The 23934-nt window shown below is 40.6% G+C and overlaps 1 protein-coding gene across 3 annotated transcripts; it reads left to right on the top strand.

The window, feature by feature from the left end:
* The first annotated feature begins 406 nt into the window (after nt 1–406).
* LOC132828995 (CDC42 small effector protein 2-like) lies at nt 407–23323 on the top strand. 3 transcript variants are annotated; one of them, XM_060846252.1, is made up of 5 exons: nt 407–698; nt 10751–11025; nt 14600–14704; nt 18123–18267; nt 23066–23323. In XM_060846252.1, the coding sequence occupies exons 2-4, from the start codon at nt 10972–10974 to the stop codon at nt 18222–18224; spliced, it is 261 nt and encodes an 86-aa protein (XP_060702235.1). In that variant the 5' UTR covers nt 407–698; nt 10751–10971; the 3' UTR covers nt 18225–18267; nt 23066–23323. The 3 variants fall into 3 exon arrangements, with proteins under 3 accessions (XP_060702235.1, XP_060702234.1, XP_060702236.1); XM_060846251.1 differs by having other exon boundaries at nt 408–698; nt 18123–18255; XM_060846253.1 differs by lacking the exon at nt 407–698 and adding an exon at nt 9795–9886 and having other exon boundaries at nt 18123–18255.
* The last annotated feature ends 611 nt before the right edge of the window (nt 23324–23934 follow it).

The following is a 23934-nucleotide window of genomic DNA, read 5'->3' as shown; positions in this document are numbered from 1 at the left end:
TGTTGGACTATAACCTGGTGTTGTGTGATTTTTTAACTCAATCCGTTCAGAAATGTTCTTACACACCTCTAGGCTGGAAGGTATTTGAACCCGGGACTCCTGGCGCAGATGTATGGATATTACCACCGCATCACAAGGGCCCTGTTTTAATATGGTGCTGAGAAGCAGCCTCTCACCCTTTGAAGTCAGTACCAGCAGCTTCCAGCCTGCGGGGAAGGTGCTTTCGGTGATTGGGATGCTGCAGCCACACCTCAGGCCCAGGGCTCAGCCCCCAACTCTCGGGGAAAGTCCGCAGCGAGGTTTCCACAGCAACCGAAGGGGGCGGGGAAACTGTGATTGACGGAGGACCCACCAATCAGAGGAAGGCACATCCCGCCAGTAGGGGCGGGGCCAACTGGGCGGCAACGACCGTTAGCCAGAGCCGGTTCTACCCCTCCCCCACTGTACCGAGGCCGATCCACTCCCACCCCCTCCCCCACTGTACCGAGGCCTATTCTGTCCGACCGTTAGCCAGGGCCAGTCCCACCCCTCCCCCACTCGAAGCGGGTCCTGTTCTGCTCCTCCCCCACTGCAGCCGAGGTCTCTCCTGTCAGTTCGTTAGCCGGGGCCTGTCCCATCTTGTCCCTCCCCCCCCTGGAGCCGGGGCCTGGCCATCCGTGAGCCGGGGCCTGTCGCACTGCCAGAAGATTGTCACTGAGGTGTGTGTATAATTAATTACTATGTCTCTGTCTGGGAAATGGCAAATGGGGATAATTTTACTGCTCAGGTCAGGTGGGGAGCAACTGTGTTTCCTGATTTATTTCTGGCTGCAGAACAGAAGAATCTAGCATGAAATCAGGCCTTGGTTAAATTGTGATCCAGTCACGTTTGCCTGTAATTTGACAGCTTTTTGAGTCTTTTATATGTTTATATAAAGATGATTCTAATGGACGATAGAATGCGCAATCGAATTTTCTTCTCTGCTTGATAAGTTCTTACTTCCTCTTCTTTAGGATTTTTTTTCTTTCACGACTGTGTTTTTCAGATACTTGGTAGTCTTATGCTATCTTAATGAATTGTGTGATTGTGGTTACAAAAAGGGGCAACACAGATGAGATGCATTCAATCTGGATAGGGATCAGGAGCAGGATTTTAGCATTTGGAAGCATTGGAAAGCATGAGGAGGGTGATGTAGAACTTCAGAATGACAGCTCAAATGGTAGAGTACTCGCTTAGCATGTGATGGGTAGTGGGATCAGTGTCAATGTTCTCAACTTTATGACTGACTCCTTGGGTTGAAAAATGTGGTGCGGGACAAACATAGCAGGCCAGGCAGCATCCGAGGAGCAGGAGAATCGATGTTTCGGGCATAAGACCTTCTTCAGGAATCGTTATGCAGCCATGCAATGTAGGGAAAATGTTGGCCAGAAAGCCCAGGTTCAAATTCTCATTCAAATTCAAAATCTATCTGTTCCATTCCTTGTCTGAACATGTTGATGAAAAATATCGACAATCATTGCTTAGGGATGTGTAGTGAATTGTGTAGTGTAGGGAAAAAGTTGGACCCGTTCGGGTCTGTAGCAGAACTTTTAAATGAGTATTTTGCATTCATATTCATTATAGAAAAGAGCAGTGTAAGTCCAGAATTCAAGGTGGAGACCTGTGATATACTTGAATAAATTAGCATTGAGACAGAGGAGGTATAAGCAGTTTCTTGTGGAGGAAGACCATATCATAGAGATGTACAGCATGGAAACGCCAAACCCTTCCTATTCACATACTCATCCAAATGCCTTTTAAATGTTGCAATTGTACCAGCCTCCACCACTTCCTCTGGCAGCTCATTCCATACACATGTGATTTAAATTTTTGAGGAGGTGATGAGCTGTGTCGATGAGGATGGTGCAATTGATATAGTCTACATGGACTTTAGTAAGGCTTTTGACAAGGTCGCACAAAGCAAACTGGCTAATAAATTAAGAGCCCATGGAAGGCAGTGTGGCAAATTGGATCCAAAATTGGCTTAGTGGCAAAAATCAGAGGGTGATAGTCTAAGGGTGTTTTTGTGACTGGAAGACTGTGTTCAATGCGTACTACACAGTTTGGTGCTGAGTCCTTTGCTTTTTTTTAAAAGTGTACATTAAGTGATGTAGGAAATATTATCAGTAATTTAGCTAATGACTTGAAAATTAGTGATGTGGTAAATAGCGACGTGGAAAGCCTTAGATCACAGGATGATAAAGACAATCTAATCAGATGGGCTGAACACTGGCAAATGGGACTTAATCCTGAAAAGTATCAAGTGATGCATGTTGGGAGGTTTAACAAGGCAAGGGAATACACATTGAATGTTAGAACCCTAGCAAATACAAAGGATCAGTGGAACCTTGGTGTGCATTTCCATTGGATATTTAAGGGCAGCGGGAGAGATACATAAAGTGGTTAAGAAGGCATATGGAATATTTGCTTTATCAGTTATGTCATTAAATACAAGAGTAAAGAGGTTATGTTAGAGCAGTAGTGTTAGTTAGGCCACAGCTGGGGTACTTGGTGCAGTTCTGATTGCCTCATTATATGAAGGATGTGATTGCATTAGAGAGCATGCGGAGAGATTCGCCCTGATGTTGCTTTGACTGGTGTGATTCAACTATGAAGAGAGACTGCATAGGTTGGGGTTACTTTCCTTAGAGCAGAGAAGGCTAAATGAGGATTAAGGTGTACAAAGCTCTGAGTGGCACAGACAGTGTAATTAGGGACAAACCTTTCCCCCTAGAGAGTCAATAGCCAGTAGGCACAGTTTGAAGGTAAGGAGCAGGAGAATTAGAAGCCATTTGAAGAAAATGAAGGTTGTGGGTATCTGGAACTTGCTGCTGAAAGTGTGGTAGAGGCACAAACCCTCAAGACGTTAAGAACTATTTAAGGGAAAACTTGAATTGCCATAGTGTACAAGGCTGTAGACCTAGTGCTGGAAAATGCAGTTAGAATAGTTTGATGACAGACATGGACACAATGGGCCAAAGGGCCTCTTTCCATGCTGTAAAAGTCTATGACTTTGACTTTGTGAATGAGTACACAATAGATCCCGGGTTCAAATTCTGGATGAGCTCTCCTGAATTGCATTTTTCAAAATCTGAGTAAGGACTTGCCTATTTAAGAGAGAAGTGAATCAATGGGATTTTTAACTGTAGAGCGCTGTTGAGGCTGTGTCCTAAAGAATATTCAAGACTGAAATAGACACTCTCATCTGATGAACTGAAAGAAGGGCCGATGAACTGATTGACTATTTATCAGTAAGGAGATCTGGGATTATTGGGAAAAGGCAGGAAAGTGAAATTGAGGATTGTCAGATCAGCCATGATCTCACTGGGTTGACAGACCAAATGGTTTATCACTGCCCCACATCATATGATCTTATGGACATTATCAAGTTGGTGGATGAGGCAGTTAGGTGGCAAATAAGGTTCAGTGTGGAGAAGTGTGACATGATAACACTGTAAAAAGAAGGGTACTATGACTAGAAAGTGTGTGCAACAACAGAGGGTTCTGGATGTATATGTGCATAAGTTATTACAGGTGGAGAGAATGATCTATAAAGCATATAGATGCTTTATTAATTGTGGTAGAGTACAACGAGGCTATGCTGAACCTGTATAAGACATTATTTGGACCTAAATTGAAATATTATTTCTGGGCATCACACCTTAGGATGGGGGTGAACCTATTAGAGAGAGTGTAGATGAGATTTACAAGAATTTCCAAGGATGGAAAACTTTTGCTATGAAGAATTGGAGAAATTGGGATTTATTTCCTGAGAGAAGACAAGGTGAAGAGGAAATTTGAAAGAGGTGTTGAAAATCATGGTGTAGATAGGAAGAAACTGTTCTCATCTGTAAAAGGATAGAGAATGAAAGGGCACAGACATAAAGCAATTTACAAAAAATGCAAAAAACAATATGAGAAAAAGCTTTTTCATGCAGTGAGTGGTTAGGATCTGAAATAAACTAAACAAGTACAAGTTCCGTTTACACTTCCTGCTACCTCGGGAAAGCAATCAACATTATCAAAGACTCCTCCCAGACTGGTTATAAGCTCTTATACTATCTTCCATCTGGCAGAAGATACATTTGAAAATATATAACAACAGATTTAAGAACAGCTTCTTCCCCGCTTTATCAGACTTCGGAACAGATCCCTCCTATTAGAATTGATCTTTCTCTGCACCTTTCTGTCATTGTAACACTATATTCTGCATTCTGTTCTGTTGACCTGTTGTATTTATGTAAAGTATAATTTGTCTGGTTAGCATGCAAGATAATACATTTCACTATCTCGGTGCTTGTGACAATGATAATAAATCAAATCAAACAAAATCAAATGAAGAAAACCAAAGAACTGTGGATACTGTAAATCTGAAACAAATGCAGAAATTGTTAGAGGAGCTCAGCAGGTAAGGCAGCATCTGTAGAGAGAAAGCAGATTTTAACCTTTCACGTCCATTCACCGTTCTTCAGAACTGATTGTAGCACGGAAGGTGTTGATATATATGCTGAAGATGAGGTGGGGGAGGGGAGAGGAGTTATCGATTAGTTGGAAATGGGGCTCAGAGAGCGAAAACAACAGATGGGCAGAGAAAGGAATGGGTCGTGGTCAGCTTGGGGAGAATAGATAGCTGCTAATAGGGACCATGAGTAGCTGACAGTGGGTTGGTTGTTTAACAGGGAGAAAGTGAGGACTGGAGATCAGAGTTGAAAAATGTGGTGCTGGAAAAACACAGCAGGCCAGGCAGCATCCGAGGAGCAGGAGAATTGGCATTTCGGGCATCAGCCCTTCTTCAGGAATGCTTGTTTAATAGCCAATGTGATGACAAGGCCTAGTGTGTGCAGGTTGGGAGGATATCAAAGAAGGTGCTCAGGCCCTAAAATTATTGAACTTGATTTTGAACTCTGAAGGTTGCAGGATTCTCAAGCAGAAAATGAGGTGCTGAGGAGTAGCTCTCGAATACCTCCTCCTATCTCCCCGGACCATAATGTGACCATTGAAGACCTGGCTATTGTGTCCACAATGGTCACTAATCTCATTGAATCTGGTGGTCTCCTTCCCGCTACCTCCAAGCTCATAGTTCCTCTAAACCCACATAGCCCTACATCCTTCCCAAAGACCACAAACAGGATTGCCTGGGCAGACCCATTGTTTCTGCCTGCTTGTGCCCCACAGAACTCATATCTTCAACTTTGGCTCAGTTTTTTTCTCCCCTTCCCTCTTATATCTGGGATTCTTTTAATGGTTAACACCAGTTTCAGAATTTCCAGTTTGTGTGCTCTGAGCACCTCCTTTTCAGCATGAACATGCAATCCCTTTATATATCCATCCCCTATCGGGATGGTCTCTGGGCTCACTGCTTCTTTGTGGGGAAAAAAGACCTGAACTTCCCGATCCTCCACCGCCTGACCAAGCTCACACAAACTTTGAACAATTTCTCCTTTAACTCTCTGCAACGCTTTCTCTCAATGACATCATCGGTGCTGTTGTCCAGAATTGGAAAAATCTCTCAATTTCTCTTCAAATTTCCAACCTGGTCCATTTCTAACTCCTTCCTCCCTTCCTCAACATCACTGTTTCCATTCCTGGGGAAAAGCTGACCGCCAATATCCAGTATAACCCACTGACTCCCACAGTTACCTGGACTATAAATTCTCACACCCTACTTCCTCTAAAGACTCCATTCCATTTTCTTGGTTCCTTTGTCCCTATCGCATCTGTTCTGACAATGCCAGCTTCTGCAAGGGAGCTTCTGAAATGTCCACCTTCTTCCTCAACAGAGGATTCTTCACCACTGTGTTTGATAGAGCCATCGGCTGTTTCTGATTCACCTGTTGCACTTCTGTCCTCACCCCTTCTCTTGACTCCCTCTGTAACCATAGGGTCCCCTAGTCCTCAGTTACCACCTCACCAGCATCCACATACAAAGGATCATTAGCCCCCATTTTCATCATCTCCAACAGGATGCCATCACCAGACACATGTTCCCTCCCCTCCCTTGGCAGCCTTCCATAGGGATTGTTCCCTCCAGGATACCTTTGTCACAGAGTCAGAGAGATGTACAGCATGGAAACAGACCCTTCGGTTCAACCCGTCCATGCCGACCAGGTATCCCAACCCAATCTAGTTCCCACCTGCCAGCACCCGGCCCATATCCCTCCAAACCCATCCTATTCATATGCCCATCCAGCTGCCTCTTAAATGTTGCAATTGTACTAGCCTCCACCGCATCCTCTGGCAGCTCATTCCATACACGTACCACCCTCTGTGTAGGTCTCTTTTATGTCTTTCCCCTTTTGCCCTAAACCTATGCCCTCTAGTTCTAGACTCCCCGACCCCAGGGAAAAGACTTTGCCTATTTACCCTATCCATGTCCCTCATAATTTTATAAACGTCTATAAGGTCACCCCTCAGCCTCTGACGCTCCAGGGAAAACAGCCTCAGCCTGTTGAACCTCTCCCTATAGCTCAAATCCTCCAACCCTGGCCACATCATTGTAAATCCTTTCTGGACCCTTTCAAGTTTCACAACATCTTTCCGATAGGAAGGAGACCAGAATTGCATGCAATATTCCAACAGTGGCCTAACCAATGTCCTGTACAGCCGCAAAATGACCTCCCAACTCCTGTACTCCTCTCCCAGTGACTCCTCACACCCGCACGACACCTTCTGATGAAATTGCAGAAGGTGTAACACCTGCCTGTTTACTTCCTCCCTACTTAGTATCCACATCTTCCAGATGAAGCAGTAATTCACCTACACATCATTCAATCTAGTCTATTGTATTCACCACTCAGTGTGGTCTGTACATTGGGGACACAAAACACAGTCTGAATGACCACTTTGCAGAGCATGTGTGTTCTGTCCACAAAAATGACCCTGAGCTTCCTGTTGCCTGCCTCTTCAATACACCGTGTGCCCTGATCAACATCTGTCTCAGGCTTGCTGCAGGGCCTTAGCAAAGCTCAATGTAAGCTGGAAGAACAGAATCTCATTTGCTGCTTGGGGATCCTGCAGCCTTCACAACTCTATATTGAATTCAATAATTTTAGTGCCTGAGCACCTTGTTCAATGTCGTTCCCCCAACCCTGAACACATTATCATTGGCATTACCATCAAAGCGCTGCTGCCACAACCAACTGTTGTCAGCTACTTATGGTCCCCAGTGGCAGCTATGGATTCTCCTAGGTTGACTATAACCCATTCCTTTCTCTGCCCAACTGTCTCCGAACTCCATTTCTGGCTATCATTTACTCATCCCCTCCCCCACCTCATCTTCAGCATTATTACCAACATTTTTCCTAGCCACAATCAGTTCTGAAGAGGGGTCACTGGACTCCAAATGTTAACATTGTTTTCTCGCCACAAATGCTGTCAGACCTGCTGAGTCTCTCTATCTGTTTTTGCTTCTGAAATGTACTGCCTGGGAATGTGGTAAAGGCAGGTTCAGTCAAGACTTTGAAAAGGACTTAGACTGTTAAATGCAAAAGAACGATGTTCGCATCACTTGATAGTACAGATGATGGTGATTCAGCCTGTCATAATCCTATGATTCTGAGTGTGCTTGAACCATGGTTACTTATCCGTCCCCTTTCTTTCCAAGTCTGCCCAAATTGTAAAGACTCTGTAATTTCTTCACATGAGGTAAACTGACTTGGCACAGGCCAGTAATGTACCCTATGCCATTTCTGACCTTTAAGGTTTAATTCCTCATTGTCCAGATTGACTGAGCCATTGAAGTGCCTAACAACACGTGGAACTTATATAAATAGATTGGTAACTTGCAGAGAACTTGGATTAATTAATTACCATTATTGCTGTGTCTGATCAGTGCAGTGCCATATAATGGAAATAATCAAATTTCTCAAATTGGAATGGTATTATGGTCCATCATGCCAAACCTAATTATACTGAGTTTGAGATTGCTTCTGTGTGGCACCAAATCTGTGGTTAAAATTGAATCAGGTTATGTGCTGAGTGACTTTGCATCACTGTGGATATCCTACCTGTGTCTCGATTAGAAGGTTTTGAGGATATTTTACCTATGTTGGAATCAGTAAAGCCTTACTCAAATTAATGAAATAAAATGGCCTGAATTTGGAACATAACAAATATCAGAAGGAAAGTACAAGCCTGTACATATGTAAAAAGCAAGGAGACAAGTTGCTGATAGAACTATCTTCTGTTTCTAGTGTTTTCTGTTTTAGTTTTAGTTTTAGATTTCCTGTACGTTTTTAAAAAAAAACTTATCTCAAAAATCCAGTTCATTTAGTGTACAATACTCATCTCCATGGTAGCAGAAATTTACATAAGTAGAAAATTGAATTGCAATAAGAGTTTCATTCAAAATGACCCACTTTTAATTCTGGTGTTGACTGAGTCAACTTTTATTTCAATTCCTCGGATCACATTTCTAGAGGAAAATTTCAGTAATAGAATAACATACAGGTTGGAAAAAGCACACACTGTCATCGACGAGGTCACATTATAAACAGAGTATCGGTTTCAGTTTGGCTTACAGTACAAATACTGCAACCCCTGTGCCTTCTACTCTGTCAGCCATTTATAAATGAACAGATGTTCCCACATACGTATGTGCAACACTAGAAATTTCCAGAAAGTTCCCAATGACTCAGTGAGTTTATCTAATGACGTGGAAAACTGCGAGATTCCTTTCACAGTCTGTTGGGTTCATCAATCTCTAGCATAATGGCAATAAGGGTGTTACCCTGAACATATAATTCATCAGTTATGAACAGAGAAAAGAAGCAAGGTTTCCTTGCCTGATCACTATCACTGACTGTTCTTTAGGGACAGTATCACAATAAAAAGGTTCTGTATCCTGGTAAAAAATGTCCCCAGAAAATATTATCCTAGTAAAGAAGCATACAGGACAGTCAACAAATAGGATTCATTGTCTTAGTTTGAGAAAATTGGTGAAAAAGTATTTTTAAAAATTGCATATGTTGTTGCAGCATGTTTTCAAGAAGGAGTTAGATATAGTTCTTAAGCCTAAGGGGACCAAAGGCTATCGGGTGAAAGTGGGAGCTGGGGGAACTGAGTAGGATGAGCAGCCATGATCGTTTTGAATGGCGGAGCAGGCTCAATGGGCTGAATGGCTTACTCCTGTTCCTATTTTCTGTGTTTCAATGTTCATGTTTATGACAAAACCAATAGTTTTTAAAAACTGAAAACTCCCAACTTTAATTTTTATCTGGTGTTCCAGAGTACAGTCTTGTCAGTGTGAAATGACTCAATAATCTGGTTATGATCACATAGAATAGACATGTTTGCTGATAGCTTCAGAATGATGTAATCTTAAATTTTATTAAGACCTTACTCTAATTTGTTGGAGCAGCTGACTTGAGGGGTGTGATTCAGCAAAAAAAACCTAACTTTTCGTAGTGTTACAAATAAATTATGAAAGAATTGAATAACCTGCAATTAATGTGTTCTTGGGTTCAGCATTGTTTAATATTGTGGACCATATGGTTCTTTTACAGAAAATATGGTTTTCAATATTCCAATATTTACCACAAATGTCTGACTAACTGGATAAAGAGTACTTTGTAGAGACACTGACACATTCTGTGAATGTCTGAGTAATGCGGAATGTTACCAAAATATTTCCCAGTGGAAAATACAGCTTCCCATGGATTCTGCAATCAGATAAAAATCCAACTGCCTAGGGGTTCTCCGGAGTCCTGTCGGACAGTCAGAGGGACAACATTCATTTGGATCCGTAAGCTGCGTTGCTTAGTTAGATTAAGGTATTGTGTAAAGTGTCTGCAAGTGAGATGTATGGGTGGAAGCTAACATCATTTTTCTGACAGTGATGCTGTTCAGATAAATTTGATGGAATTCACAAGTAAGATCATTATTTACGAATTATTCACTGTTAACTTTAATATTTAGATTTTCTTTTACGGCTACTTTTTCTCACCTAAAGGAGTAACTCTCTCAGGGATTTGCTTCTTTAAAACTGGGGATTTGTTCCCTGTGTTTTCACTCATTTATTTCCATATGTGCTGACTGTAACGGAAGTTTTTATTTCCTGGATAGTGATTCTCAGTGGAAGTTGTGACCCTTGATGCAACTTTCCCAAGAGCTGTGTCCCTCTGTGCTGATTCTCAGTGGGGTTCAGGTTCTCTGTGTTGGCTGTCACTGGAGTATGGGTTCCAGTGGATGTTTACTTTGATTAAGATACACGTTCCACATTACAGACTCTCACTAATTCCCTCTGCGCCAATGTTCACTGAAGTTTGGTTCCCTGTGTGTTCTCCAAGGGATACAAGTTTTTTTAAAAAATTACTTGCCCTGATTATTGGATTCCCTGGGCATTGCTCATACTCTTTTTAAGTTAACTTCCCAACCACTGATTCTTACAGATTGGGAACTTCAGAACTGAGCTAATGTCACACACCTGGGTTCTACCAGTAGTAAGATCATTCTTAACTAAACAGGAGTCAAACTATATTTTCATCCTTCCAATTTCACAGACAGCAAGACCAGTTATAGCTCGTCATGTGCTTTGGTGTCTCACGTTAGCTAGCTCAACATAATTAAGATTGAAGTTAGAACTTTGCTGCATTACTTGATTTGTATTACTGTTTGTGTTTTAAAGTTAATGTAGAAATTGTGTGGTGTTGGTTGCTTGATTATATGAGAGCAAAATGCAAAACGAAAACTAGGTAATACATTACTAATGCAAATATTTAATTTGTTTCTGCAGCTTGATTACAGCAACACTGCCAATACACACCAAAAATATCAATAGGAGAAACTATTGCTGTTGGAATACTGATAACCAAGAGATTACTGAACGTGAAATTGACAGCGCAAGTACCTGAGTGTTCCGCAACATTCACATCACCTGCCCAGATTTCTTTAGGACGTATTAACATAACCAAAGAGATCTTGGATTTATCAAACTCACCAAAATAGTTTGTAACAATGAGTGAATTCTGGTTATGTTTTAACTGCTGTATTGCAGAACAACCACAGCCAGTAAGTGTATTATTAAATAAATTAATTCTATATTATTAACTGTTTACTGAAATGATTATAGTATAGAGCCATACTGAAGGACTTCAGTATGATGTTCTATATTTAGAAAAGAGAAGAGGCAGAAATTAAAATGAAATATATGCTCTTGACTTTGTAATATGGGATGTTCTTTGATATTTGCAGTTATGTCATTTTTAGGGATATTAAGACACTAAGTATTTAAAATGCAAATAATGTCTACAAGCTTGTTTTGGAATGGAGGAAATATGAATAGAAGTCGATCATTTAGCCCATAAGTCTGCTTCACATTCCAACTAGTTTATAGTTAATCTTACATCTTGATGCCATTTTGTAATTCCTATATCCTGGGATATAGAGTCATAGAGATGTACAGCATGGAAACAGACCCTTCAGTCCAACCCGTCCATGCCAACCAGATATCCCAACCCAATCTAGTCCCACTTGCCAGCACCCGGCCCATATCCCTCCAAACCCTTCCTATTCATATACCCATCCAAATGCCTCTTAAATGTTGCAATTGTACCAGCCTCCACCACATCCTCTGGCAGCTCATTCCATACACATATCACCCTCTGCGTGAAAAAAGTTGCCCCTTTTGTATTTTTCCCCTCTCACCCTAAACCTATGCCCACTAGTTCTGGACTCCCCAGCCCCAGGGAAAAGACTTTGTCTATTTATCCTATCCATGCCCCTCATAATTTTGTAAACCTCTATAAAGTCACCCCTCAGCCTCCGACGCTCCAGGGAAAACAGCCCCAGCCTGTTCAGCCTCTCCCTATAGCTCAGATCCTCCAACTTTGGCAACATCCTTGTAAATCTTTTCTGAACCCTTTCAAGTTTCACAACATCTTTCCGATAGGAAGGAGACCAGAATTGCACACAATATTCCAACAGTGGCCTAACCAATGCCCTGTACAGCCGCAAAATGACCTCCCAATTCCTGTACCCAATACTCTGACCAATAAAGGAAAGCATACCAAATGCCTTCTTCACTATCCTATCTACCTGCAACCCCACTTTCAAGGAGCTATGAACCTGCACTCCAAGGTCTCTTTGTTCAGCAACACTCCCTAGGTCCTTACCATTAAGTGTATAAGTCCTGCTAAGATTTGCTTTCCCAAAATGCAGCACCTCGCATTTATCTGAATTAAACTCCATCTGCCACTTCTCAGCCCATTGGCCCATCTGGTCAAGATCCTGTTGTAATTTGAGGTAACCCTCTTCGCTGTCCACTACACCTCCAATTTTGGTGTCATCTGCAAACTTACTAACTGTACCTCTTATGCTTGCATCCAAATCATTTATGTAAATGACAAACAGTAGAGGGCCCTGCACTGATCTTTGTGGCACCCCACTGGTCACAGGCCTCCCGTCTGAAAAACAACCCTCCACCACCACCCTCTGTCTTCTACCTTTGAGCCAGTTCTGTATCCAAATGGCTAGTTTTCCCTGTGATCCATGAGATCTAACCTTGCTAATCAGTCTCCCATGGAGAACGTTGTCGAACGCCTTACTGAAGTCCAATAGATCACATCTACTGCTCTGCCCTCATCAGTCCTCTTTGTTACTTCATCAAAAATACAATCAAGTTTGTGAGATATGATTTCCCACGCACAAAGCCATGTTGTGTATCCCGAATCAGTCCTTGCCTTTCCAAATACATGTATATCCTGTCCCTCCGGATTCCCTCCAACAACTTGCCCACCACCGAGATCAGGCTCACTGGTCTATAGTTCCCTGGCTTTTCTTTACCACCCTTCTTAAACAGTGGCACCACGTTTGCCAACCTCTAGTCTTCTGGCATCTCACCTGTAACTATCGATGATACAAATATCTTTAATGTCTAAAAATATACTCAAATGACTGAGATTCCACAGCCATCTAACATTGAGAATTCCAAAGATTTGCCACTCTATAAGTGAAGAAATTCCTCTCGTTTCAATCATGAATGACCTATTTCTTATTTTGAGACTGTATCTCCTGGTTTTAGACCCCTCCAGTTGAAAAGCGTGGCGCTGAAAAAGTACAGCAGGTAAGGCAGCATCCAAGGAACAGGAGATTCGACGTTTCGGGCATAACCCTTCGTTCAGAATGTTGTGTGCTGTGCTTTTCCAGCGCCACACTTTTCAACTCTGATCGCCAGCATCTGCAGTCCTCACTTTCTCCTTTAGACCCCTCCAACCAGGGGAAGCACTTGTCTTGAAAATTCCCAGTTGTGTCCTTTAAGAATCTTGTATGCTTCAACGAGATCACATTCCATACTTTTAACTCTGGAGAATATGAGTTCAATCTCCTCAGTTGTTAAAAGCCAATATTGTCATTCTCAAAGATAATCCTATTGAGCGTTTGTTGCATTTCTGTATGGTGTATTCTTGGGTGAGATGACCAATGTTGTATATAGTATTTCAGGTTAAGCCTCACCAAGGCTCTATATAATTGGAGCATGACTTCTTTACTCCTGTACTCAAATAATCTTGCAATAAAGACTAGTGTACTACTTAGATTTGTATGTTAGCTTTCATGTATTTATGAACAAGAACACCTAGGTCCTTTCACTTCCTAATCTCTCATATATGAGAAATACTCTGTATTCTGTTTGTCTTGCCAAAGTGGATAACTTCACATTTTTGACATTATATTTTGTTTACAATGTTTGTGCCCATTCACCTAGCCCGTCAAAATTCTCTAGAAGCCTGTTTGGATCCTCCTTATAACTCTTATTCCCTCCTAGTTTTGTGTGATCAGCAAACTTTGTCCCCATATCTAAATCATTGATATAGATTGTGAATAGCTGTACTCGAGCACTGACCACTGTTGTACCATACCATTCATATCCTGCTGATTTGTAATTAGGAGCTGTTTATTTCTAATGTCTGTTCTCAGTCTATGCCAAAATATTACTACTAATTCCATGTGGTATGATTTTGCTTACTAACTTTTGTGAACCCTATTGAAAATTTTATGAAAATCCAAATACATTTCATCCACTGGTTCGCCCTTCTCTATTCTGTCAGATATGTCTTCAAAAAAACAAAGTTTTTTTTCGCCTGATTTTCCTTTCTTATATTCATGTTGATACTGCTTAGTTAGACCATTAGGTTTCAAGTGTCCAGTTGTCACATTCTTTATAATAGATTCTACATTTTCGCTACTACTAATGTAAGGCAAACAGGTGTGCAGTTATCCATTCTCTCTCTCCCTCTCTCTTCCTTCAGTCTTAAATAGTGGGATTGCATTGTTATCTTCTATACTGCAGGAACCATTCCAGAATGTACAGAAGTTTGGAAAATGATTATTGACACTTCCATTATTTCCAAAGCCAGTAGCTCATTCTATATAAAGTATTTTCTACGCAGACTAGACTGTTCATATAGTAATCATATTTAGATAGGGTAGATCTTTCGCCATGAGAACATTCTTAGTACTTGATTGCTTTAACTAACCTGCTGAATATTCGTGATAATCTATGCAATATCACCATTTTACCAGTGACATATCTGTTTATTAAAGTAGTGCAGGACATCATTCCTGATCTTGACATCTCTTTTGACAGAAAAGGCGAAGGCGGATAGACAGGAGTATGATCGGAGAGCCAACAAATTTTGTTCACACATCACACATGGGGGCCGGAGATATGTTTGGGGATCGAATGAGCTCCGTAAGTGTCTCTAACATAGTATTCTTACACAGCCCTTAGTCGTATAACCTTATCTTAATTGTCCTATTTACATTCCTAACCTTATCTTGACTTGTCTGCAACCTTTGTCATCATTGATTTCACTATTCACCCCAAAGTGCCTCTATTGTCATTCAAGTAAGTGCAACAGCTTTTGCCAGATTCTAGTTGTAACTGGAATTGTACCCAGCTTGTTTCCTTGCTCCCGCAGTGCTATCTGTGGCGTCCCCCAAGAATCTATCTTTGGCCCACTGTAATGTCTCATATACTTGCTGCTCCTTGGCAGCATCATTTAAAACCATAGTGTTAGTTTCCACATGTAAGCTCTACCTCACCATTACATCGCTTGATGACTCCACTGTTGAAAAATTATCTGATTGCTTATCCCACCTACCAGATTGGGTATGGTAGAAACATAGAATCGTACAGCACAGAAAAGGGCCTTCAGCCCATCAAGTCTATACCACCAAAAAACATACTAGTAACTATGCTAGGCCCACTTTTCCACACTTGAATGACATGACACTTCAAGTGCTCACCCAAGTCCTTTTTTAAAGATTGAGGTTTCAAGGCTCAACTATCCTCCCAAATGTATTCCAGACCCTTATCACCAGCTGGGTGAAAAAGTTTTTCCTGAAATCCCCTTTAGTCCTCTTGCCTATCACTTAAAAATTATAAGCAGAAATTTCCTCTTATTAAATATTGAAGGAGAATAAATGCGTTGATTCTGGTTCCTGTCCCAGGCCCAACTGTAAATGTTCTAGAGGACTTTGAGCTGGCGGAGATTGTGCAGGCAGATAGAGAGAGAGACAGAACTGCAGTGGAATAGCCAAGTCTAAAAGTAAAGACATGAATGTAGATTTCAATAGCAGATGAGCAGAGAAAGCGGTGAAATCAATCAATATTTTTGGAGATGGAAATATATGGTTACTGCTGGCATGAATATGTAGTTGGAAGTTCATTTCTGGCTAAAATTGTGGCTTTATTACTCTCCTTGAGATCAAATCAGTCTCTTAGCATTTGGCTGATCACCCACATTCTATCGTACGTAAACGTGAACACATCCAAAACTCTGCCTGTCTTAACTTGTTTCAAGTTCCATTCAACTGTCACCCCTGTGCTTTCTGACCTACATTGGTTCCCTGTCATTTTTTTAATTTTAAAATTCTCATCCCTGATTTCAAATCATTTGCACCATCTCAATCACCATATCTCTGTAACACCTACAGTTCCAAACCATCGAAGGTACCTGCAGTCATCTGCTTCTGGTCTACTGAGAAATTCCGACTTTAATCGCTTCACCATTTGTAGTTACACATTCACTCGCCTGGACTCTGAACTCTGGAAGTTCCTCTCTATATCTTTCCACCTGTATTTATATCTCTGCCTCTAATATCTCCTTATGTGACTTGGTGTTCAACTTTGCTTTATAATGCTTCTGAGAACCACCTTTAGGTTGTATTATTATGTTAAAGCTACATAAATATAAGATAATCTTGTCCTATTTCTTCAATCTTAGCACTTTGTTTTGTTCTCGATCATTATCCAAAGAGTTCAGTTTTAATTTTTACTCCCGACATGTTCTTTCACACTTGCTTCTTCACTTGTCCTCTTTTTATAAGTGCATCAGCGGCTTATACAAAATGTAAAAATCTGATTTCCTTCAGATCTTCCTTTTCTTGCTGCTTTACTTATGAATAGTTGAGATCCCCTATGATTCAGTTTGTTCTATTCATTTCATATGTACCTATATATTTTACTTTCCAGTTAATTCCTGCCATTCTGCGCTCTGTATTCTATCCTGAATAGTGTGGCTGATTCCTTCATTTCTCTTATATAGATTCTGTTTCAGACTCTTTCTTAGTTATGCTGTGTTTTCCTTCTGCCATTGTATTTGATCAATTTAGCAACTCACTGCTTTATTCTGTTATTTATCATTTCTAAATGCATTAAAGTCTGAAATTTTTAACTTCTAATCCTGTCCTGTCTATAGCCTTGTTTCCATTATCTTTATATTTACAGTACTTCTTCACTTTTAATTATTGACTTGTTGCCCTAGTCACTGATATGTTGCTATGTAGTAAATGTAATATGATGTCATGACCAGTTTTATATGTGCCATGTACATTGGTATTATTTCACATAATCTTTTCTATTCTGAGTATTTGTTATTTTTATCTCTTTTTATATCCTGCCCTTTGCTCTCATCTCAATTTTTTCTTATCTTTGGGTTAACATTACATTTGGTTGAATCCTTCCCTCCCTCCTTTATTAGTTTACAGCCCTGTCAGCGAATCTGTCAATTTATGCTCTCTTTACTGAGCACATATTACAACACAAATAGCCCAGAGCAAGCACCACCATTTGAATGTAACAGACCATCCTAAGTGGCTTCCAGAGAAGTGAAGAAAAATTAAATGCCAAGCTAAAAGACAGAGATATTACAAAAAGTGACCTAAAGGTTGCTTTAAGGACAGTACAAAAGAGAGGATGAGAGTGTCAGAGGCTTATTAATTCAAGAACGTGAGGTCCAAAGCAGCTGACTGCATGGCTTTTAGGGTTGGGGCAGAGGGAGGGCATGACATGCAATAGTTAGACCAGCCGAGAGTTTATGAAGGAAAGGCAACAACCTCAGAACTCCCACTACCTTGAAGTTTTGTTCCCATCTACAGTTCATGTATCAAAGTTGCCAATGCAAGTAAAAAATTCTGTTCTTTACACCATGCCTGTAGATTTTCAGGCATGAAATGTGCAGCCACTGCACAGGTGCAGGGAGAACTCTTGAGTAGCCTTCTTTCTGATCCTGAAATGTTGTAATGGCTCCACCTAGTTGTAATGGTGCAAACCACCAGATTTATAAATAAAACAGGCTTTCTATTCTATTGTGCTTGTCTCTCCTCCCCTTTTCTGAAGATGGTGACTTAATTATTGGAGTCCACTTCTAGTACTATAAGTGGCTTCATGTGAGTTCAAAAAATTAGTACATCTATTCAGCTCCTACACTTAAAACTGATGTCTCTATAGTTCAGCAAGGGTCACTGGAGGATGACCGTGGATGATTAATTTTGTTATGCTCAGTCAGAGGTTACTGAGGTCAATTATAGTACCTCAAATAATGTGGTATAGGTTGTGGATTGAGCCTGGTATCTCAATCTCTCCACAACCTTCACTGCAGAAAGTAGTAAATGAGTTGTCAACAGATTGACTGACTTACTGAGGAAGTGAAAAGTTAGACCTGTACCTATATATTTTTCTAAAAAGTATTTGAATTTTGAGCAAGCTACAGTGAAGAAGTGCAGTATTCACAAAACAAATGAGAGTAAAAACTGTGAATAATTTTGATAGTGCAATGTTACATTAACCAAGTTTCCTTTACTTACCGTTTTTTTTTCTGACACAGATGATTGATGTACATGGCCAAATGCAATCTAAGGGTGGCTACAGTGACGCAGTGCCAATTAGTATTCAAACAATGCAACTTATCGATACTGCAGCGGCATAGTGTTACTTGACTAACTAGTTGCATAACTCAGGTAAATCCATTAGTAAGTATCATTGTTACTGTGGTCTTGGTTATTTTCTCAAATAAAATTATGAACAAATATCACTATTATTTTGTGCTGAATTACAGAACTTGGGTCAACCCATTGAAAAATATCACTATCTGCTTAAATAACAATTGTTTCTTTTCCGTGCTTCACTGCTGAAAGTGCAGATTCTTGCTAAGATACAATTCATCAGGCACCAACTACTCACCTGAATGATCAATCTTCATCAGTTCACTTTGAGTCCTAGTAAAGTATTGCAACATGGGGAGGGGATGGCTATTGAGTCTTGCTTTGTCCATGAATCCCAGCTTTGTTACAGTACAGAAAGAGGCCATTTGGCCTATCATGTCTGCGCCTGCTTTCTGAATGAACAGTGCATCTAATGCCAATCTTGATCCTTCTCCCCATAGCCCTGTATCATCTTCCTTTTCAATAATAATCCAATTCCACTTAATTTCCTTAATTGAACCTGCCTGCACCACTTTCTCGGGCAATGCATTCCAGACACTAACTACTTGCTGGGTGAAAAAGTTTTTCCTCAATTTTCTTAGCTTGTTTTGCCAATTTCCTTATACCTGTACTCTCTTGAGCTCGATCCTGCCACTGGTAGGAATCCATTTTCCCAACTATTCTGTTCAAACCCTTCGTGATTTTGAATGTCTTCATTAATTCTTCTCTCAAAACAGTCCAAACATCTCTGGAAGTGGCCTAACCAAAGTCCTGTACATCCGCAACATGAACTCTCAACTCCTATACTCAATTCTCTGACCAATAAAGGAACGTACTAAATGCCACCTTATGCATTTTGTTTTGTCATAATTTATGAGCATGCTTTGGTATGAACACTTATCAATCCGAATTCTGTAATAACCTCACCTATTCAATTTTACTATATCAACTGTCACAATGATGTTGAAAGTTATGACCACTAAGTGTCTGTGTATTAAGAATTGCTGGAGTCTCAAAACTATTGGTAACTTACTTTTATGAAAAGGAAGTTTCATTAACTGATTACAGCTAATAGCACAAATAGTTTACTAGCATAATAATATTTTGATGGTTTTGTACTATTTCAGATATGTACAGTATCCAATAAGTTAACGTGTCTGTGTACAATAGTACATTGTAGTGGTGTTTATTACTGAGTCAGTAGTGAGTTTTGTACTTAAATAAAGATTTGACCACCGGTTAAAAGAAAATTTAGTTTTATAATTTGCCTAATTTTGATTTACATACATTACATGTATTGAGCAGTTTCAGAAGGTCGAACTTATTTATATGATTTGGTTTATATCCAAAAGTTAAAGCATAATTTTAAGATTATTCTGTTAGGATCAGTACAACAGTGATCTTGTAATTATCTCGCAAATCTCCAAATCCATTTTCTGCTCCCTCTTTGTTGTAATCGTTGCGCTAGTTACTTTGCAGCACCATGGCTGACCACATATAAGAAAGGAATTTATTTTTCTTGTCACAAACTCAACAATGAAGACGTGACTGCTGTATTTCCCGATAGCTCAGTGTGTTTGTTCATTGATGGCTACAAACAAGAAATATCTGGTATCAGGTTCCACTCCTAATCGTGCAACTAACTTTTCATAGCTGGCCATTAGAATTCAGCCAGCATAATCACAATAGGGAAAGAAAAGAAATCAGTCAGAGATTCTCCTCTTGATTGCTACCAAGACTCTCTAATACAGTTGAATGTGACCATCTTTCTCTAACGCTTCTCCTCCATTGTCCAGCTGAGGGACAATGCCTAGACAATCTTTATCTGATCTTGACTAGACAATTTCCATCAATATATCTCTGTGTCTCTTCACTATTTTTTCTGAAGACTTCAATGGATATATCTTGGCTCCTATTTCTCCTCTATAGATTGCCACTAAGTGACAGCATTCAAAACATGATATCAGCTCCCACATCAACACTGGCCATAGGCCAACTCACCACTATCTTTCTCTACCTCTCCACTATCTGTGTGCACTTCAGGAAGGCCTTTGACAAGGTTCCACATGGTGGGCTGCTCTGGAAGGTTAGATCGCATAGAATCCAGGGGCAGCTGGTAAATTAGATACACAATTGGCTTGATGGTGGGAAGCAGAGGGTAATAGTGAAAGGATGCATGTCGGACTGGAAGCCATGGTTATTGAAGTGCTGCAAGGGTCGGTCGTAGATACATTGCTGTTTGTCATCTGTATTACTGATTTGGATGAAAAGGTATAAGACATGATTAGTAAGTTTGCTGATGACACTAAAATAGGCAGCATCGTGGACAGTAAGGAAGGTTATCAGAAATTGCAGGAGGACCTTGATCAGCTGGGGAAATGGGCTGAGAAATAGCCATTGGAGTTTAATATAGATGCATGTGAGGTCTCGCATTTTGGAAAGTCAAATCAAATTAGGAGTTTCATGGTGAGTGATAGGGCCTTAAAGAATGTTGTGGAACAGAGGGACCTTTGAGTTCAGGTGCATGGTTTTCTGAAGTCAGACAGGGCGGTAAAGAAGGCTTTTGGCAGCCTGGCCTTCATTAGTCAGGGCATTGAGAAGAGAAATTGGGAAGTTATGTTGCAGTTGTACGGGATGTTGGTGAGGCCACAGTTGGAGTATTGTGTTCAGTTTTGGTCACCTTCCTATAGTAAGGATGTTATTAAATTGTAAAGAGTGCAGAAGAAATTTACAAGGAAGTTGCCAGGACTCAACAGTTTGAGTTATAGGGAGAGATTGGACAAGCTAGGACATCTTTCTTTACAGCATAGGGACTGAGGGAGGGTCTTAGAAAAGTGTGTAAGATCATGACGGGCATGGATAGGCTGAATGCACTCAGTCTTTTTTCCAGGGTTGGGATATTGAGGACTAGAGGGTATCAGTTTAAGGTTAGAGGGGAAAGGATAAAAAGGAACCTGAGGGGCAACTTTTTTTTTACACAGAGGGCTGTTACGCATATGGAGCGAGCTGCTGGCAGAAGTTTTTGAGGTGGGCACATTAACAGCATCTAAATGACGTTTGGACAAATGCGTGGATAGGAAAGGTTTAGAAGGATATGGGCCAAGTGCAGAGAAATGGTGTTAGTGTAGGTGGACATTTTGGTCAGCATGGTTTTAGCCATAAGGCCTGTTTCCATGCCGTAGAACTCTATGGCTCAGGTTACTTGACAGTTATCCTGGTGAGCCAACATTTCCTGTAGATAACTATTAGCAATATTAGAGCAATTGGTCTTTGACTTATGTCACAAATCACGGCACGGTGACACAGTGGTTAGCACTGCTGTCTCACAGCACCAGGGTCCCAGGTTCGATTCCACCTCGGGCAACCATCTGTCTGGAGTTTTCACATTCTCCCCATGCCTGCGTGGGTTTCCTTCCACAGTCCAAAGATGTGCAGGTCAGGTGAATTGTCCGTGTTAAATTGTCCATAGTGTTAGGTGCATTAGTCAGAGGGAAATGGGTCTGGGTGGGTTACTCTTTGGAGGGTCGGTGTGGACTGGTTGGGCTGAAGGGCCTGTACGGAATCTAATCTAATTACCTTTTCAGAAAATTTCCTCCCATTTCCTTCCCTGGCAATGTATGAAGATACTTGCTACTTTGATATCCTGAGTGAGTTATGCTTCCAACCCCATATCCTCTACATTACTAACATCACCTCCTTCCACTTTGTAAAATGACCCCACTCTATCCTCACCTTTGCCTGTCTGCTGTTAAAGCCCTCAATAAGTGGATAGGAAAGGTTTAGAAGGATATGGGCCAAGTGCAGAGAAATGGTGTTAGTGTAGGTGGACATTTTGGTCAGCATGGTTAGCTTCAAAATCAACTATTCCATTCTTCAGTCTCTCATGTTCTACCCTACATAAATGTTAGCTTATTCCTAAACCTTGATGCTCATAACCTAACTTACACCAAGTCCCATTTACGTCTTGCTGTGTGTTCACTAAATGGTAATGGCAAGTCCATGATTTGAAAATTCTCATCCTTGTGTTCAAATCTCCTAACTTCTTCCAGACCTACAAACCTCTGGCAATTTGTTTTCCTCCAATTCTGACCTTTAGCATGATCTTCAACTTCATGTGCCTCACCATAGGAGGTTGTGCCTTCAACTATCCAATCTCTGGACTTGAATGCCTATCCATTTCTTTCTCACCATCTGTCTTTCTCTTCTGTTAAAGGAGATGTCTGAGGAATTTTTTTTTTACACAGGAAGGAAGGTGCCTGGTACACGTTGCCATGGGAGGATGTAGAAGCAGATACATGAGCAAAGTTTAAGAAGCATTTAGACATGACCAGGCAGAGAGTAGAGGGATCTGGACCATATACATGCTGATGGGATTAATTTCGAATGGCATGGTGGTCAACACAGACATGGTGGGCCAAAGGGCCTGATCCTGTGCTGCAATGTTCTATGTTCATTGAAATTTTTATTACGAACCAGACTTTAGGTCATCTGTCCTTCTTAGGCTTTGTGTTAGTTTTTGGGAAGTTTTACTTTGTTAAAGATAATGTAAATGTGAATTATTGTTGTAATAACTTCCTGCAGGAAGATGTTTGTCTAATTACATCAGACAAGGACAGAGTCATCAAATACCTTTCATGTCTTTCTTCGTGTTTTGTGGGCATTAGTCAGTCTAATCAAAAATTTTTTTTTTCTGATGTAGTTTTAAAGATTTCTATAATTTCTTTATCTAATCCAGATGTATCTTACACAGTTAGAATCTGATCAAGCTGTATCTGACTGGCATCTAAACTGCTATGTTTGACCTTCATCTTAAAATAAATTATGAATTGTTTCTTTTCTCTTTCAGATTCCTCTGTCTTCCTTAAAGTATTCATCTGAATCATTGCCTCTCCCTGTCAACTAAGCCAAGATGAAGTTTTTGCTTTGAGTATTAAAGGACTTTGCATCGTGTTAAAGGTGACCACATTCCTTCCAGAGAAACCTGTTGCTCCTCTTACCAGCTTAGATGTACAGAGAAACTGCTCCTTGTATTTCTTGAACTGAACTGTATGTTTTTTTTTTGTAAGATTGCCTGAATCAATAAAATTGAAGATGTTTTTGGCAATGCTTGGTTTATCTTTTGACTTCTAATAAATCCTGGAATTGAATGTTCACACACACAAAGGAGAAAAACAGGTTTTCATCAGAGTACACATGTCTGTTTTTGGAGTAATGCTTAATTGTTACGTACAGTGGTTCTCATTATATGGATAGACTTTCTTTTGAAGCTATCAGATTCTGGATTTCAGTGTGGATTTGCAACTTTTCTGAGATGTGGAAATTCAGGTGACTTAATGAGAGGAAATTAACATTTCAATCATATTTTCTTTTTAAATAACCCTCTTTTTCACTCCCTGTCCACTCATGAAAGTGCTACCTGACACTGAGTTACAGTTCCCCAATGCTGGGGTACACATTCCTGTGGCACAAATATTCCTTGGGGTACAGTTCCAAACTTGCCAGTTACCCTTCAATAGCTCAAACTGGTATCTCGTTTCTTGAGACTTGGGGAGGGTTGTGGCCCTTTGGAATGCAGAGAACCTTCTGGCCACTCCACTGCCAATTCTGTTCCTGCCTCACATCCACATGCACACTTTAGAGCAGGGATTACCAGACATAGGTCCTAAGCAGAGCTGTGAATGATTTCCCTCCCCATCTTAGCAGCAGAGGCATGAA

The sequence above is a fragment of the Hemiscyllium ocellatum genome, chromosome 28 (assembly GCF_020745735.1).
Source record: "Hemiscyllium ocellatum isolate sHemOce1 chromosome 28, sHemOce1.pat.X.cur, whole genome shotgun sequence".
Lineage (NCBI taxonomy): Eukaryota > Metazoa > Chordata > Chondrichthyes > Orectolobiformes > Hemiscylliidae > Hemiscyllium > Hemiscyllium ocellatum.
Note: the sequence above shows the minus strand (reverse complement) of the source record. Positions and strands in the feature narration are given on the sequence as shown.

Excerpts from the sequence above, each read along its gene's own strand:
- LOC132828995 (XM_060846252.1), top strand. The coding sequence starts at position 10,972 with ATGAGTGAATTCTGGTTATGTTTTAACTGCTGTATTGCAGAACAACCA. Across the intron at positions 11,026-14,599 it reads TTGCAGAACAACCACAGCCA|AAAAGGCGAAGGCGGATAGA; the intron begins GTAAGTGTATTA and ends CTCTTTTGACAG. Across the intron at positions 14,705-18,122 it reads TTGGGGATCGAATGAGCTCC|ATGATTGATGTACATGGCCA; the intron begins GTAAGTGTCTCT and ends TTTCTGACACAG.